Source organism: Lipophrys pholis, assembly GCF_963383615.2.
Source record: "Lipophrys pholis genome assembly, chromosome: 2".
NCBI lineage: Eukaryota > Metazoa > Chordata > Actinopteri > Blenniiformes > Blenniidae > Lipophrys > Lipophrys pholis.
Genome location: NC_137636.1, coordinates 37940274 through 37953544, shown reverse-complemented (window position 1 = coordinate 37953544; position 13271 = coordinate 37940274). Strand labels below are relative to the sequence as shown.

At 46.6% G+C, this 13271-nt stretch overlaps 1 protein-coding gene across 2 annotated transcripts in view; it reads left to right on the top strand.

Moving 5' to 3' along the window:
• cngb1a (cyclic nucleotide gated channel subunit beta 1a) overlaps nucleotides 1-12842 on the top strand; it is a 48908-nt gene extending 36066 nt beyond the window's left edge. For both annotated transcript variants that reach the window (XM_080493402.1, XM_080493401.1), the window contains 8 exons: nucleotides 1325-1466; nucleotides 1567-1726; nucleotides 1811-1908; nucleotides 2152-2235; nucleotides 2363-2481; nucleotides 4798-4944; nucleotides 8616-8805; nucleotides 11334-12842. In XM_080493402.1, the coding sequence (XP_080349528.1) occupies nucleotides 1325-1466; nucleotides 1567-1726; nucleotides 1811-1908; nucleotides 2152-2235; nucleotides 2363-2481; nucleotides 4798-4944; nucleotides 8616-8805; nucleotides 11334-11546 (1153 nt within the window). In that variant the 3' untranslated portion in view covers nucleotides 11547-12842. The remainder of the gene's footprint in view (nucleotides 1-1324; nucleotides 1467-1566; nucleotides 1727-1810; nucleotides 1909-2151; nucleotides 2236-2362; nucleotides 2482-4797; nucleotides 4945-8615; nucleotides 8806-11333) is intronic.
• The last annotated feature ends 429 nt before the right edge of the window (nucleotides 12843-13271 follow it).

Here is a 13271-nt window from a genome sequence, read left to right as displayed (position 1 = left end):
GACGTCCGACTCGTCTAACAATCTCTGCCCAGACAAAGCTCTCACCGTCCGTGGTGTTGTGCTGGACAGCACCGTCCATGGTGCTGTGCGGTTCTCTGAGGCTGCGGTAACTGGTTGTTACCGGGTCTGAATTCAGAGGCCTGGCTTCAGCTGCACTCCTGCAGCTGAAAGGAGGAGAGGAGACGCTGGCTCGAGTCTCCAGAATCCCCCAAAAAGGAAAAAGGAAAGAGAAGAAGTAGTCCAAACTGTGTCCTGCTCGTCCAGCGGGCTGGCGTTAGTTCTGTCCCTTGAACCTACTTGATGCTGTCTTTACCGTCCCGAGGCAGCAGAGACGTGTGTCCCTCTCGGTGGTCGGATTGAGAAGCCAGGAAAGTTGGTAGGAAAAGCTTTACCAAGCTTGAATTTCGGACCCCTGTGGTGTCCTGGTCGGGTTCAACCATTATGATTGGTTGTCAACCTGGGGGGTTGGAAACTTCCTGGGGTCTTTGGCCTCTTCCCTGCTGTTTTATGGCCTGTTCATTGTTCCTGGTGTTTCTCCTCAGTCAGAGACAACTGCTTGGAGGAGTTCAATGGAATCTTCAGCCCAACACTGTGAACTCTCTACACGAGGCCTCAGGGCTTGTAGTACATATGCCAGGCCTTTAGGCTCGCTGTGAGTCACAAAATACACCAAACACGCAAAAGAAGACATGGAGAACATAGAAATATAAAAGTTGACTCATAGACTTCTATATCACTAATCCTGCTCCTGCTCCTCCTCCTGCTAGCATCGGTAGCGTCTGCAGCGCCACCTGGAGTATAGAGTCCACCATTTTATTAGGAAACATGGCAGACTGTGGTGGGGTGGGGGGGTTGATGACATCATAGTTTTGTGTGAGTTGGATTGTTAATAGAGTGACTGTCAAAATAAAAGTACTAAGTCCAGGAGAATATGGACTAAGAGCTTTGTTCTTTTTTCTTTTTTTTAAATAAAGAAAATTTGAATTTTTTAATTAATTTAAAAGAAAAAGGAAACTTTGTTCTAATTGGCTTCGAGCAAGTGCACAAACAGGACCAATAACAGAATTTCTGCCGTTTCCATGGAGACAGAACATTTCCTGAAAGGCTTGTTTCCTCCGTTTCCATGGAGACAGTCGAATCGTTTCAGAAAAGTTGTGTTTCAGTGCCTCTGACCTCTGTTGTCAGTGAAACGGACTCAAAACACAAACAAGGTTTTGCATTTTCACGTGAAACTGTCATGGAAACAGGACCTTAAATAATAAATACTCCTCCTCTTCCTGCTCCTCCTCTTCCTCTTCCTGCTCTTCCTCCTCCTCCTCCTCAGGTACATCCGTTGTTACTACTTTGCAGTGAAGACCCTGATCACCATCGGGGGTCTTCCAGACCCGACCACGGTCTTTGAGATCTGCTTCCAGCTCATCAACTACTTTGTGGGCGTCTTCGCCTTCTCTATCATGATCGGACAGGTGAGTCCACCTCACCTGGTTCTGGTTGACCTGAGAGTGGACCTGGTTCTGGTTCTGGTTCTGGTTCTGGTTCTGGTTCTGGTTGTGATTCTGGTCCTAGATGCGGGATGTGGTTGGCGCGGCGACAGCCGGAGAGAACTACTACCGGGCCTGCATGGACAGCACGGTGAAGTACATGAACTCCTACAACATTCCCCGGGACGTCCAGAACCGCATCAAGACCTGGTACGACTACACCTGGAAGATCCAAGGCATGCTGGGTAAGAGGACGTGCGGGTCCCCCTTTACCATCCAGCAGGGGGAGCTGCAGCTCATCATTCTAAACGTCAGTGTTTCCTCTGCAGACGAACAGGAGTTGCTGGTGCAGCTTCCCACCAAGATGAGACTCGACATCGCCGTGGACGTCAACTACTCCATCGTCAGCAAGGTGGCGCTGTTCCAGGTCAGCCGGAGTCTCACCGTAGTGGAGGAGTCTCACTGTAGTGAACCAGAGCCTCACTGGAGTGATCCGGAGTCTAACTGTAGTGAACCCGAGCCTCACTGTAGTGAAGGAGTCTGACTGTAGTGATGCGGAGTGTCACTGGAGTGAAGGAGTCTCACTGTAGTGAACCAGAGTGAAGGAGTGGTTGGGTGAAGGTGTGAATGAGACACTGGGTGAAGGAGTGAACGTTGGTCTGTGTTGCAGGGCTGCGACAGGCAGATGGTGTTCGACATGTTGACCAGACTGAAGTCTGTGGTTTACCTGCCTGGAGACTTCGTCTGTAAGAAGGTGAGGACTGACCTGGGGGGGGGGGGGGGGCAAGAGGGTGGCCCCGCAAGAGGGTGACAGCTCTGTGTGTGTGTGTGTGTGTGTGTGTGTGTGTTTGTGTGTGTGTGTGTGTGTGTGTGTGCTCCAGGGGGAGATCGGCAGGGAGATGTACATCATCAAGCAGGGGGAGGTTCAGGTGGTCGGAGGTCCAGACCTGCAGACTGTCTTCGTCACCATCAGAGCCGGATCGGTGTTCGGAGAGATCAGGTGTGTGTGTGTGTGTGTGTGTGTGTGTGTGTGTGTGTGTGTGTGTGTGTGTGTGTGTGTGTGTGTGTGTGTGTGTGTGTCTGTGTGTGTGTGTGTGTGTGTGTGTGTGTGTGTGTGTGTTTTCTGTGTGTATTCACAGTGTATTGATCCTGCTCTTCTAAGACAAAACTAAAACCAGGACTAGGACCAGTCTACAACCAGACAAAGAAAAGACTAAGATGAGGAGTAGGTCCAGGACTGAACCCAGGGTCATGGGTCACTCTCTGCTCTCTGATTGGTCAGTATCTCTTTTGGGCCTTTTCCTCCAGAAAGAACCAGGTCCAGATTTAGTACCAGTTCTTAGTCTTTCCACCACCAAAGCCCCGGCCTCTCAGGGGCTAAACTGGTGCTAAACCGGCCCCACATCGTTACTGGGCCAGAGCGGGGCCAGAGCGGGGCCAGAGTGGAGCCAGAGTGGAGCCAGAGTGGAGCCAGAGTGGAGCCAGAGTGGAGCCAGAGTGGAGCCAGAGTGGAGCCAGAGCAGGGCCAGAGCGGGGCCAGAGTGGAGCCAGAGTGGAGCCAGAGCGGGGCCAGAGTGGAGCCAGAGCGGAGCCAGAGGGGAGCCAGAGGGGAGCCAGAGCGAGGCCAGAGTGGAGCCAGAGTGGAGCCAGAGCGGGGCCAGAGCGAGGCCAGAGCGGGGTCTGACACGTCATCAGTTGAGGGCGGAGTTATCACTACCTACAAAGAGGAAGAGAAGCTGAACCGGCTTTCAGAAATCTACACTGAACACGGAGACCCGGAGGGGTTATAGAGAAAAAATAATAACGTGGGAACGATACAATAAGTCGTTCCCTCAAGTTAATAATACGAGGGAACGAGATAATTTAATCCGCGATCGTGGAGCCGATGGTTCTCTAACTGTTGCTGCAGAGCTCCTGCCCTGTCAGCTGGTCGGATCTAGAATCTAGAAGCAGTTTTCCATTGTGGTTCTTTTCAGGCTTTTCATGGTGACGTCATTGTAACTGACTTCACTTCCAGGTCTTGTATGGAGTTCTGACCACAGGCTGAGGTCTGCATGAGGCAGCAGGGGGCGCTCCACTATGAGACGCTCCACAGAACCTCTTTGTAATGAAGCCAGACTTTGTAGTTTGTTTAGTAGTTACTGATGAACCAAAAGTCTGGCTTCATTATAAAGAAGCTCTGTGGAGCAGCAACTACTGTAAATGAAAACCTGGAGTTTTTAGACATAAAATGAGCCTTTTAACAGCTTCATGTGAAAGAGAACTTTAATCAGAGTGTTTACGTAGGTCGCCATGGAAACGGCTGTAGAGCTGCATTCTATTATTCTACACCTCCATAATTCAGAAGCAGTTTTCCATTGTAGTTTATTTTCCACACTTTTCATGGTGACATTATTATCACTAACGTCACGTCCAGGTCTTGTTTCACCTTCTGACCGCCGGCTGAGGAGCTGCAACCGCTGAGCAAGGCAGTGTGAGGCTGCAGGGGGCGCTCCACTCCGAGACGCTCCAATATTATTTTCTAATCCACAGAACTTCTTTATAATAAATACTTTTGGTTCATCAGCAACTAAAAATACAAACTACAAACTACTGTCAATGAAAGCTGGAGTTTAAAGGCATAAAATGAGACTTTTAACGGTGAAAGAGAACTTTAATCAGAGTGTTTACCTAGGTTACCATGGAAACGGCTGTAGAGCAGCGTTCTATCATTCTACACCTCCATTCCTCCATGTTGAAGCTTTTGATTCAAACACGTCCAGAAATAAAGTGAAAGCAGCAGAAAGTCACTATGGAATGTTGGAATGGTGAAAAATAAGACCCAAACTCATCCGTTATATTTTTGTCCCTCTATGTCCACTCTGGGACTCCGGACTAAAGTAAGACGGACGTGAAAAAACACAAATAGAGAGACGAAGAGACGTAATGTTTTCTGGCTCTTTGGTGCATCAGAGGTTCAGGTCAGACTAGATGGAGCGACCCGGACCAAACCACTGGTACAGTCCTTCTCCTGGTTCCTGGATCCTGCCGGCGCCGCATTGGTGAAATCAGTGATGTATCACGTTTTGGAGTGACACCATGACCTGGCTCTCACTGAATCCCTGACAATGGAAACACAACCGGTTCTTTGGAGCTGCGCATTAAGAACTGAACTAGAACCTGAACGAGAACCTGGTTCTTTTTGCCCTATGATTGGTCAGTCTCTCTCTCTCTCTCTCTGTCTCTCTCTCTCTCTCTCTCTCTCTCTCTCTCTCTCTCTCTCTCTCTGCCTGCTCTCTGATTGGTCAGTCTCTCTCTCTGCTCTCTGATTGGTCAGTCTGCTGGCAGGCGGAGGAGGAAACCGACGTACAGCCAATGTGAAAGCGCACGGATTCGCCAACCTCTTCATCCTGGACAAGAAGGACCTGGCGGAGATCCTGGTCCACTACCCCGAGTCCCAGAAGCTGCTCCGCAAGAAGGCCAAGTAAGACCCAAACCCCGAGGCAGAGCCTGGACCACAGGGGTCCCACAAGGCTCAGTCCTGGGGCCCCTGTTGCTCAGCATCATCGTCAATGATCTCATCAGCATCATCATCATGTACACAGACGATGCCGTCACCTACGTACTTGAGGATGACTTAGATCCTGAGGCTCGAGATCGTCCTCAGTAATGGACAAAACCAGTAACTGCCTTCAAGCGTCTCGTTTTACATCCAAACAGCAGTTGGAATCTATTTTACAGTCCAATAAACATATAGGGGGCTTTTCCACCAGAAAGAACCAGGTTCTAGTTCTGGTCTAGGGCCAGTCTTAGCACCAGTTCTTTGTCTTTCCACTGCCAAAGCCCCGGCCAAACTGGTGCTACACTGGCTCCACTTCGTTGCTGGACCAGAGAGGAGCCAGACTGGGGCTCGACTCGTCATCAGCTGGGGGCGGAGTTATCTCTGGAGTTATCTCTGGAGCTATCTCTGGAGCTATCCCTGGAGTTATCTCTGGAGCTATCTCTGGAGTTATCTCTGGAGCTATCTCTGGAGTTATCTCTGGAGTTATCTCTGGAGTTATCTCTGGAGCTATCTCTGGAGCTATCCCTGGAGTTATCTCTGGAGCTATCTCTGGAGTTATCTCTGGAGTTATCTCTGGAGGTATCTCTGGAGCTATCTCTGGAGTTATCTCTGGAGCTATCTCTGGAGTTATCTCTGGAGTTATCTCTGGAGCTATCTCTGGAGTTATCTCTGGAGCTATCTCTGGAGTTATCTCTGGAGCTATCTCTGGAGTTATCCCTGGAGTTATCTCTGGAGTTATCTCTGGAGCTATCTCTGGAGCTATCTCTGGAGTTATCTCTGGAGTTATCTCTGGAGCTATCTCTGGAGTTATCCCTGGAGTTATCTCTGGAGTTATCTCTGGAGCTATCTCTGGAGCTATCTCTGGAGTTATCTCTGGAGCTATCTCTGGAGTTATCTCTGGAGTTATCTCTGGAGCTATCTCTGGAGTTATCCCTGGAGTTATCTCTGGAGTTATCTCTGGAGCTATCTCTGGAGTTATCCCTGGAGTTATCTCTGGAGTTATCTCTGGAGCTATCTCTGGAGTTATCTCTGGAGCTATCTCTGGAGTTATCTCTGGAGCTATCTCTGGAGCTATCTCTGGAGCTATCTCTGGAGTTATCTCTGGAGCTATCTCTGGAGCTATCTCTGGAGTTATCTCTGGAGTTATCTCTACCTCCAAGGCGGAAGCGAGGCTGAACCAGCTTTCTGAAAACTGCAGCGAACACGGAGCCCCAGAGAGGTTATAGAGAAAAAATATAAATAATGTGAGGGAACGATATAATAAGTCGTTTCCTGAAGTTAATAATACGAGGGAACGGGATTATTTAATCCGCGGCTCTGGAGATCCTCCTGTCAGTCAGCTACGTCGGCTATAAATCAGAAGCAGTTTTCCATTGTAGTTTATTTTCCACACTTTTCATGGTGACATTATTATCACTAACGTCACGTCCAGGTCTTGTTTCACCTTCTGACCGCCGGCTGAGGAGCTGCAACCGCTGAGCAAGGCAGTGTGAGGCTGCAGGGGGCGCTCCGCTCCGAGACGCTCTGATATTATTTTCTAATCCACAGAACTTCTTTATAATAAATACTTTTGGTTCATCAGCAACTAAAAAACAAACTACATACTACTGTCAATGAAAGCTGGAGTTTATAGACATAAAATGAGACTTTTAACGGTGAAAGAGAACTTTAATCAGAGGTTTTACCTAGGTTACCATGGAAACGGCTGTAGAGCAGCATTCTATCATTCTACACCTCCATTCCTCCATGTTGAAGCTTTTGATTCAGACACGTCCAGAAATAAAGTGAAAGCAGCAGAAAGTCACTATGGAATGTTGGAATGGTGAAAAATAAAACCCAAACTCATCTGTTATATTTTTGTCCCTCTATGTCCACTCTGGGACTTTGGACTAAAGTAAGACGGACGTGAAAAAACACCAATAGAGACACGAAGAGACGTAATGTTTTCTGGTTCTTTGGTGCATCTGAGGTTCAGGTCAGACTAGATGGAGCGACCCGGACCAAACCACTGGTACAGTCCGTCTCCTGGTTCCTGGATGAGGCTGTCAACGCGAAATTGGTGAAATCAGTGACGTATCACGTTTTGGAGTGACGTAATGACGAGGTTCTCACTTGGCTCCGTTAACGGTGAAAAAAGAACCGGTTCTTTGGCGGTGCTCATTTAAGAACTGGACCTGAACTAGAACCTGGTTCTTGTTGGTGGAAAAGCCCTAATAGAGAACTATGGAAGACTGAACGTGCCCAAATTAAATAAATAAATAAATAAATAGACAATTAAGTAATTAAATGTTTCATTAATTTATTAAAATTGGACTTAAATATATAAATGTTGTTATTAAATGTTCAACATTAAGACCATGAAACAATTAATTAGATGGTGAAATAATTATATATGTTTTTTTCATCAAATGAATAGGATTTTAATTAACTAATGACACATTTTTATATTTTATTCTAATTTGAATTCATTAATGACACATTTAATTAATTATTTAATGGTGTATTTATTTATTAGATTTGGGCACATTCAGTCCTCCATAGAGAACATCTCTGTTAATGGAACCAAAATGAACGTGGTGCCAGAAGTGAAATATCTACATGGTACATGTGGACCGAACCCTGAGCTTCAATCAGCCCATTCAAATACATCTAATTCAGTTAAATATAATATCTCCTCATTTACCGGATACGAAATACTCAGTTTTGACTATTTCTTTCTATATATTAATTGAAGAACTGTCTTCAGCATTAACAATGCTGCTCTACCGCCACTGAAACAATTCATCAAGATTTACTGTGAACAAACCAGAATATTTCAGAAACTGTTGATCAGCAAAACATCCTCATTGTTCTGTGTGTGTGTGTGTGTGTGTGTGTGTGTGTGTGTGTGTGTGTGTGTGTGTGTGTGTGTGTGTGTGTGTGTGTGTGTGTGTGTGTGTGTGTGTGTGTGTGCTTTCAGTACTAAAACTAACAACAGCACCAACTAATGGACCAACATGGAAACTACATTGTTTTCAGTGTTTCTGTCATTTCCGTGGAAACGTTGAACGTTGTTCTCATAACGTTGTTCTCATAACGTTGTTCTCAGAAGGTTGTTCTCAGAACGTTGTTCTCAGAAGGTTGTTCTCAGAACGTTGTTCTCAGAACGTTGCCGTAGGAATGCAAATTTTTCCTGAAACAAAAAGTCAAAAAGGAAGCGTTCTCATTGGAGATGTTGTGGTGTAAACTGGCTGTCGGAGTTTTGCAGGATGTTCTGGTTGTGACGGAGTCGCCGTTCCTCTTTGGCGCCGTCACCCCGCTGAACTCCAGTAATCCCAACCCTCCACGGTTGGTTCCTGCGGCGGCGGCGGCGGCTCCTCGTGGTCATCAGCCTCCAACAGGATTAGACTGTAATCTGCTCCTGCTGGCTCCTCGCTCCACTTTGTGAGAATGAGGTCAGATCAGCGGTGATCCTCCTCACCTGATAGGCCGAGTGGCGGCGGCTCCAGGTGGAGGAGGTCGGACTTCCTCCACCTGTCAGGTGCCGGTGACCATCCCGTCACAGGAAGCCTCGCCGGCATCTCACCAACACGCTCGTCTCGCTGTCTCTGCAGGAAGATGCTCACCAAAGATAAGAAGCCGGACGAAAAGGAGGCGGGTAAGGAAGCGGTGGCGGTCATCCCCCCCCGACCGGACACCCCCGAAATGTTCAAGGCGGCGCTGAAGGTGACGGAGAAGGCGGGCATCGAGGGCAGCTTCGCCAAGCTCAAGAAGGTCTACAGACCGTCTGCCAGCGTCACAGAGGTACCAAACTCCCGCCGGCATTGGACAGTTCAGCTACCATCCACATTTCTCAAAGTCCAGACAGTCTGTGACAGAAGGTCAAAGGTCAGACAAACCGACAGCCACCCTTCGCTTACGTTTATCAAAAAATCTGTTATTTAAAATTCAATTAGCGTCTGATTACAACAACAGATACGGGGGATGCACTGATACCGGTGTCGGATCCAAAACTGCACGGAGTACTTGTAATTGTAAAAGCATCCTGATACAAGCCGACCAGTTTAATGTGACGTCAGCAGCAGGTAGACAAGAGGACGAAGGACGCCACGGTTTGAGATTTTTTAATATTAAAGAGAACGACTAAAGTAAAACAGACTGTAAATCATGTTCTGACAACATATCAAGAGGAGAAAAATTTTGTGTACAACACCAGCAACTTTATCACCAGCAACTCCATCACCAGCAACTTTATCACCAGCAACTTTATCACCAGAGACATTGGAACCAGCAGAGTTAGCCCAATGTCGCTAGTAGCTTAACCGCTCAGCACGTAACTCCACGCCATGCTACATGCTAAAGAGTCACAGGGCTCACGCATCAGTGATGCTACATGCTACATGCTAAAGAGTTTCAGGCTCATACACCAGTGATGCTACATGCTAAAGAATTACAGGACTCACACGCCAGCGATGCTACATGCTACATGCTAAAGAATTACAGGACTCACGCACCAGCGATGCTACTTGCTACATGCTATAGAATTACAGGACTCACGCGCACAGGCAATGCTCGTATTTATATCTTATCATATTCAAATATGAATTATCTTAAATGGGATTAATAAGTACTCGTATCGCGACTCGGTATCGCCAAGTAGCCAAAGGTTAGTACTAGTACTTTGACTAGTTCGCTAAAGAAGTGGTTCCGGTGCATCCCTATCACAATTACTGTAGACTAGTGTTGTCATGATACCAACATTTTGGTATCGATACCGATACCACCATGTAGTTCAATACTTTTCCAAATAAACAGAGAACAAAAAAAGTCATTAGATCAGCCTGTCTTCAGGAGGACCAGTGTCTATAAATGGTTTGTTACTAAGCAGTAATCTTTATAACATTAAATGGCTAAAATAAAATATTTTCATATTATATTCTTTTATATTATTTATTATATTATATTTATAATACTAATATTTATAATAGCTTAATTTTTTTCCAGAGCTATTTTTTCATGGGTATATAAGTTATTACTTACCGATACTACTTATGCAGGTCTGGGTGTTTTTCATTCAGTAGTGTAGCAGGTTAGTAGTGTAACAGGTTAGTAGTGTAGTGTAGCAGGTTAGTAGTGTAGCAGGTTAGTAGTGTAACAGGTTAGTAGTGTAGCAGGTTAGTAGTGTAGCAGGTTAGTAGTGTAACAGGTTAGTAGTGTAGCAGGTTAGTAGTGTAACAGGTTAGTAGTGTAGCAGGTTAGTAGTGTTTCCAGCCTTGACCAGACGTGTTCTCTAACACTGTTTGCACAGTGGAGCTTCAGTGTTGATGGAGACACCGTGCTCTTTTGTTTTGAAGCCAAAGTACTTCATATAGTACTTCTAGTACCTGTTTCTTCTACAAGTTGCAGCCTTGTGGCTGTATCAGCAGTCCTCTCCCTCTCTCTCTCCCCCTCCCTCCTCTCTCTCCTCTCCCTCTCTCCCCCCCCCCCCTCTCTCTCTCTCTCTCTCTCTCTCTCTCTCTCTCTCTCTCTCTCTCTCCCTCCCTCTCTCTCTCTCTCTCTCTCTCTCTCTCTCTCTCTCTCTCTCTCTCTCTCCCTCTCTCTCTCCCTCTCTCTCCCTCTCTCTCTCTCTCTCTCTCTCTGATGAACTCTATTTCTTTTTACAGAGTTTCCACGGGTCGTTTGAGTCAGTTACACATGCTCACTCTCACATGGACGCAAACGCCATGTCATTTGCGCGTCCGGTATTCTTTTCAAAGTACAAGCTCGGTTTGGAGAAGATTGTTTTGAAAAAAGGTTGTTTTGACTTTTGTTTTGAAGTTGTGTAGGTCGAGTATGAAGCGCTTATTCAGTTGCGGTTCTCGGGTCGGAGCGTGGGGGCGCTCGCACCCCGTCTCGGAGAAACCGGAGTACAAAAAAATGTTTTAAAAAGAAAAGAAAAGAAAGCGGAGCGGAGCGCTGCTGTCCGCACTTTCGATTGTCCAAAACATCCAAAACAAGTGAGGAAGCGGAGCAGCCCGTCGAGGCTTCCCCCACAGAGAGACCGACTCTCCTCCGTGCAAATTACAACAGTGACGCTCCGCGGCGACGGGGAAAAAAAAAGATACGGGTACCAGCCGGGCCCAGTATGGTATCGTTTTAAAGGCGTCAGTACCGCGATGCCAACACAGTACCGGTATACTGAACAATCCTACTGTAGAGTCTCGGAAGCTTGACCACCAAACAATCCGACCTTTGAAAACACTTCAGTGAAACACGTCAACTCTCCTCTCTGCATCACTCAAACATTTCTCTGTTCAGTCTCTGACGATCACACCTGTATTTTGTTTGTTCAGGCTCCGCCCTCCATCTCTCCGGCCCCGCCCCCTTCCCCCATGCACCGCCGCTCGCCCGTCCCCCTCAGTCCGGCTATCGACGATGGCGAGGACATGGTGGCGGAGACGGCCGACAGCTCGGTGGTCATCAGGATGACGCCACGACACAAAGGGGAGGAGCTTCTGACGGTGGAGGTGGCGGCGGGGCAGGAGCAGGCGAAGAAGAAGGAGTAATCTGAAGCTGCAGCCTGTCTCCTCCTCCGCCTGTGCAAACGGATGATCTCACCTTCCTCTGAGGAGGAGGAGAGGAGAAGGAGGAGGATTGTTTTTTTGCATGGTGGGTCCTCCTGCATCACAAAAAAACTCATAAGTCTTCACTCCTGTTTCTCTCTTTCAATTGTTCTCTCCATTAGAAGAAAGAAAGAAAGAAAGAAAGAAAGAAAGAAAGAAAGAGAGGAAAAGAAGGAAGAACAGAAGAGAGGAAATGAAAGGATCCTAACATAAAGGCGTGATCACAAAAGGAAAGAACAGAAAGAAGAGCTTTTCCTTTTTTCTGGTCTTTTCTCCGTTAGCTGGAGACAAGCTGCAGTACCGTGTCTGACCACACACCCTGCGAGACAAGCAGCAGCCATTAGAGCCCAGAGGGGCGCTGTTTCCCTCTGTGTCACGTGCTTGAACATATAAAGGGTCACTTTGTTTTGTCTAAATAAATCAACACAGTCCATGACGGGATGACCTCTGATGACCCTCGTGAGGGTTCCAGATTATCTTTATTCTCATCAACTCATCTTCTCTTGACATTAACTCTGGTTCAAAGTTCAAACTGTGGAATTCGGTTTGATTTAAACACATTTCAAATGTAATTTTTGCATTTTAATCCGTGTGTATTTACAGACTTGTTGTGAAACTATCACAGAAATAACCCAGGTTCGGTTCATCAAATCGAAGTGTTTGATTTGATTGAGTGGTTTGAAAACATTTAAATCACAACATCGACTAAAACTATAAAGCAGTCCGCTGTATGTGTAGCCTGCAGGTGTTTGGAGCAACTTACAGCAGCTAGGTGGCGCCAATGAAGTGTGAAGTTCAGAGGAAATGCTTCAGGAAGCCCACTGAGCATGACAGTAGCAAAGAAAAGGCGGGAAAACAGTCAGTGCAGAATGACAGGAAGCAGAGAAAAGGCGGGAAAACTGAAGGAATGCAGCGTGACAGGAAGTAGAGAAGAGGCAGGAAAAGTGAGTGTAGCGCTGCAGATTTCTGAGAGAAGAAGAAGAAGAAACCAGCTGTCGCAGCTTTTAGAGATTTGAACGCGTTTCACTGCCGGATCCATCAGCTTGGAGATAATTAGATTCGTACCCGAGCGGCATTGATTCTGTTCACTTCCATAAAGTGTGTTTTTATTTTGAAGTGTTTAAAGTTTCATGCTTATCGCAGGAAGTGAAGAAGTTGTTTATGGATCAGTTTATTCTTCATGTAAAAATACAATTTATATTTTGAATTTTAAAGTGCAATAAAATTATGAACGGTTCCAATGTTTTTTCTATGAAGGTGTTCCTCATTTCATATCACGATGTAATTTAACCCATGAGTAGGCCTGTCGCGATGACCAATAAATCAATTAATTGCACGATAATTAAAAATGAGCTGGATCAGTTTGCCAGGCGAGATAATTTTTCATTTACCAAAGACGTCACTGTGAGCGGCGCTCATTCTGGTGTTAGTGAGCGGCGCTCACAGTTTAATGTTGTTGTAGAGAGTTGCCAGATTTCTGAGCCTTCCAGTGAAAACCCAGTAAGGCTCACTGTAAACGGGCCTTAACATGGAGGGGGAAAACAGCCAATCTGGCAACAGCAGCCACCAGAGAGGCTCCGCCGCATACGTCATCAAAATGTGAAGCATCGCGACAAAAACAGAGGCCGTTTTCAAATTCTTAGAACTCCAGTGTGACTCGCCTACGTC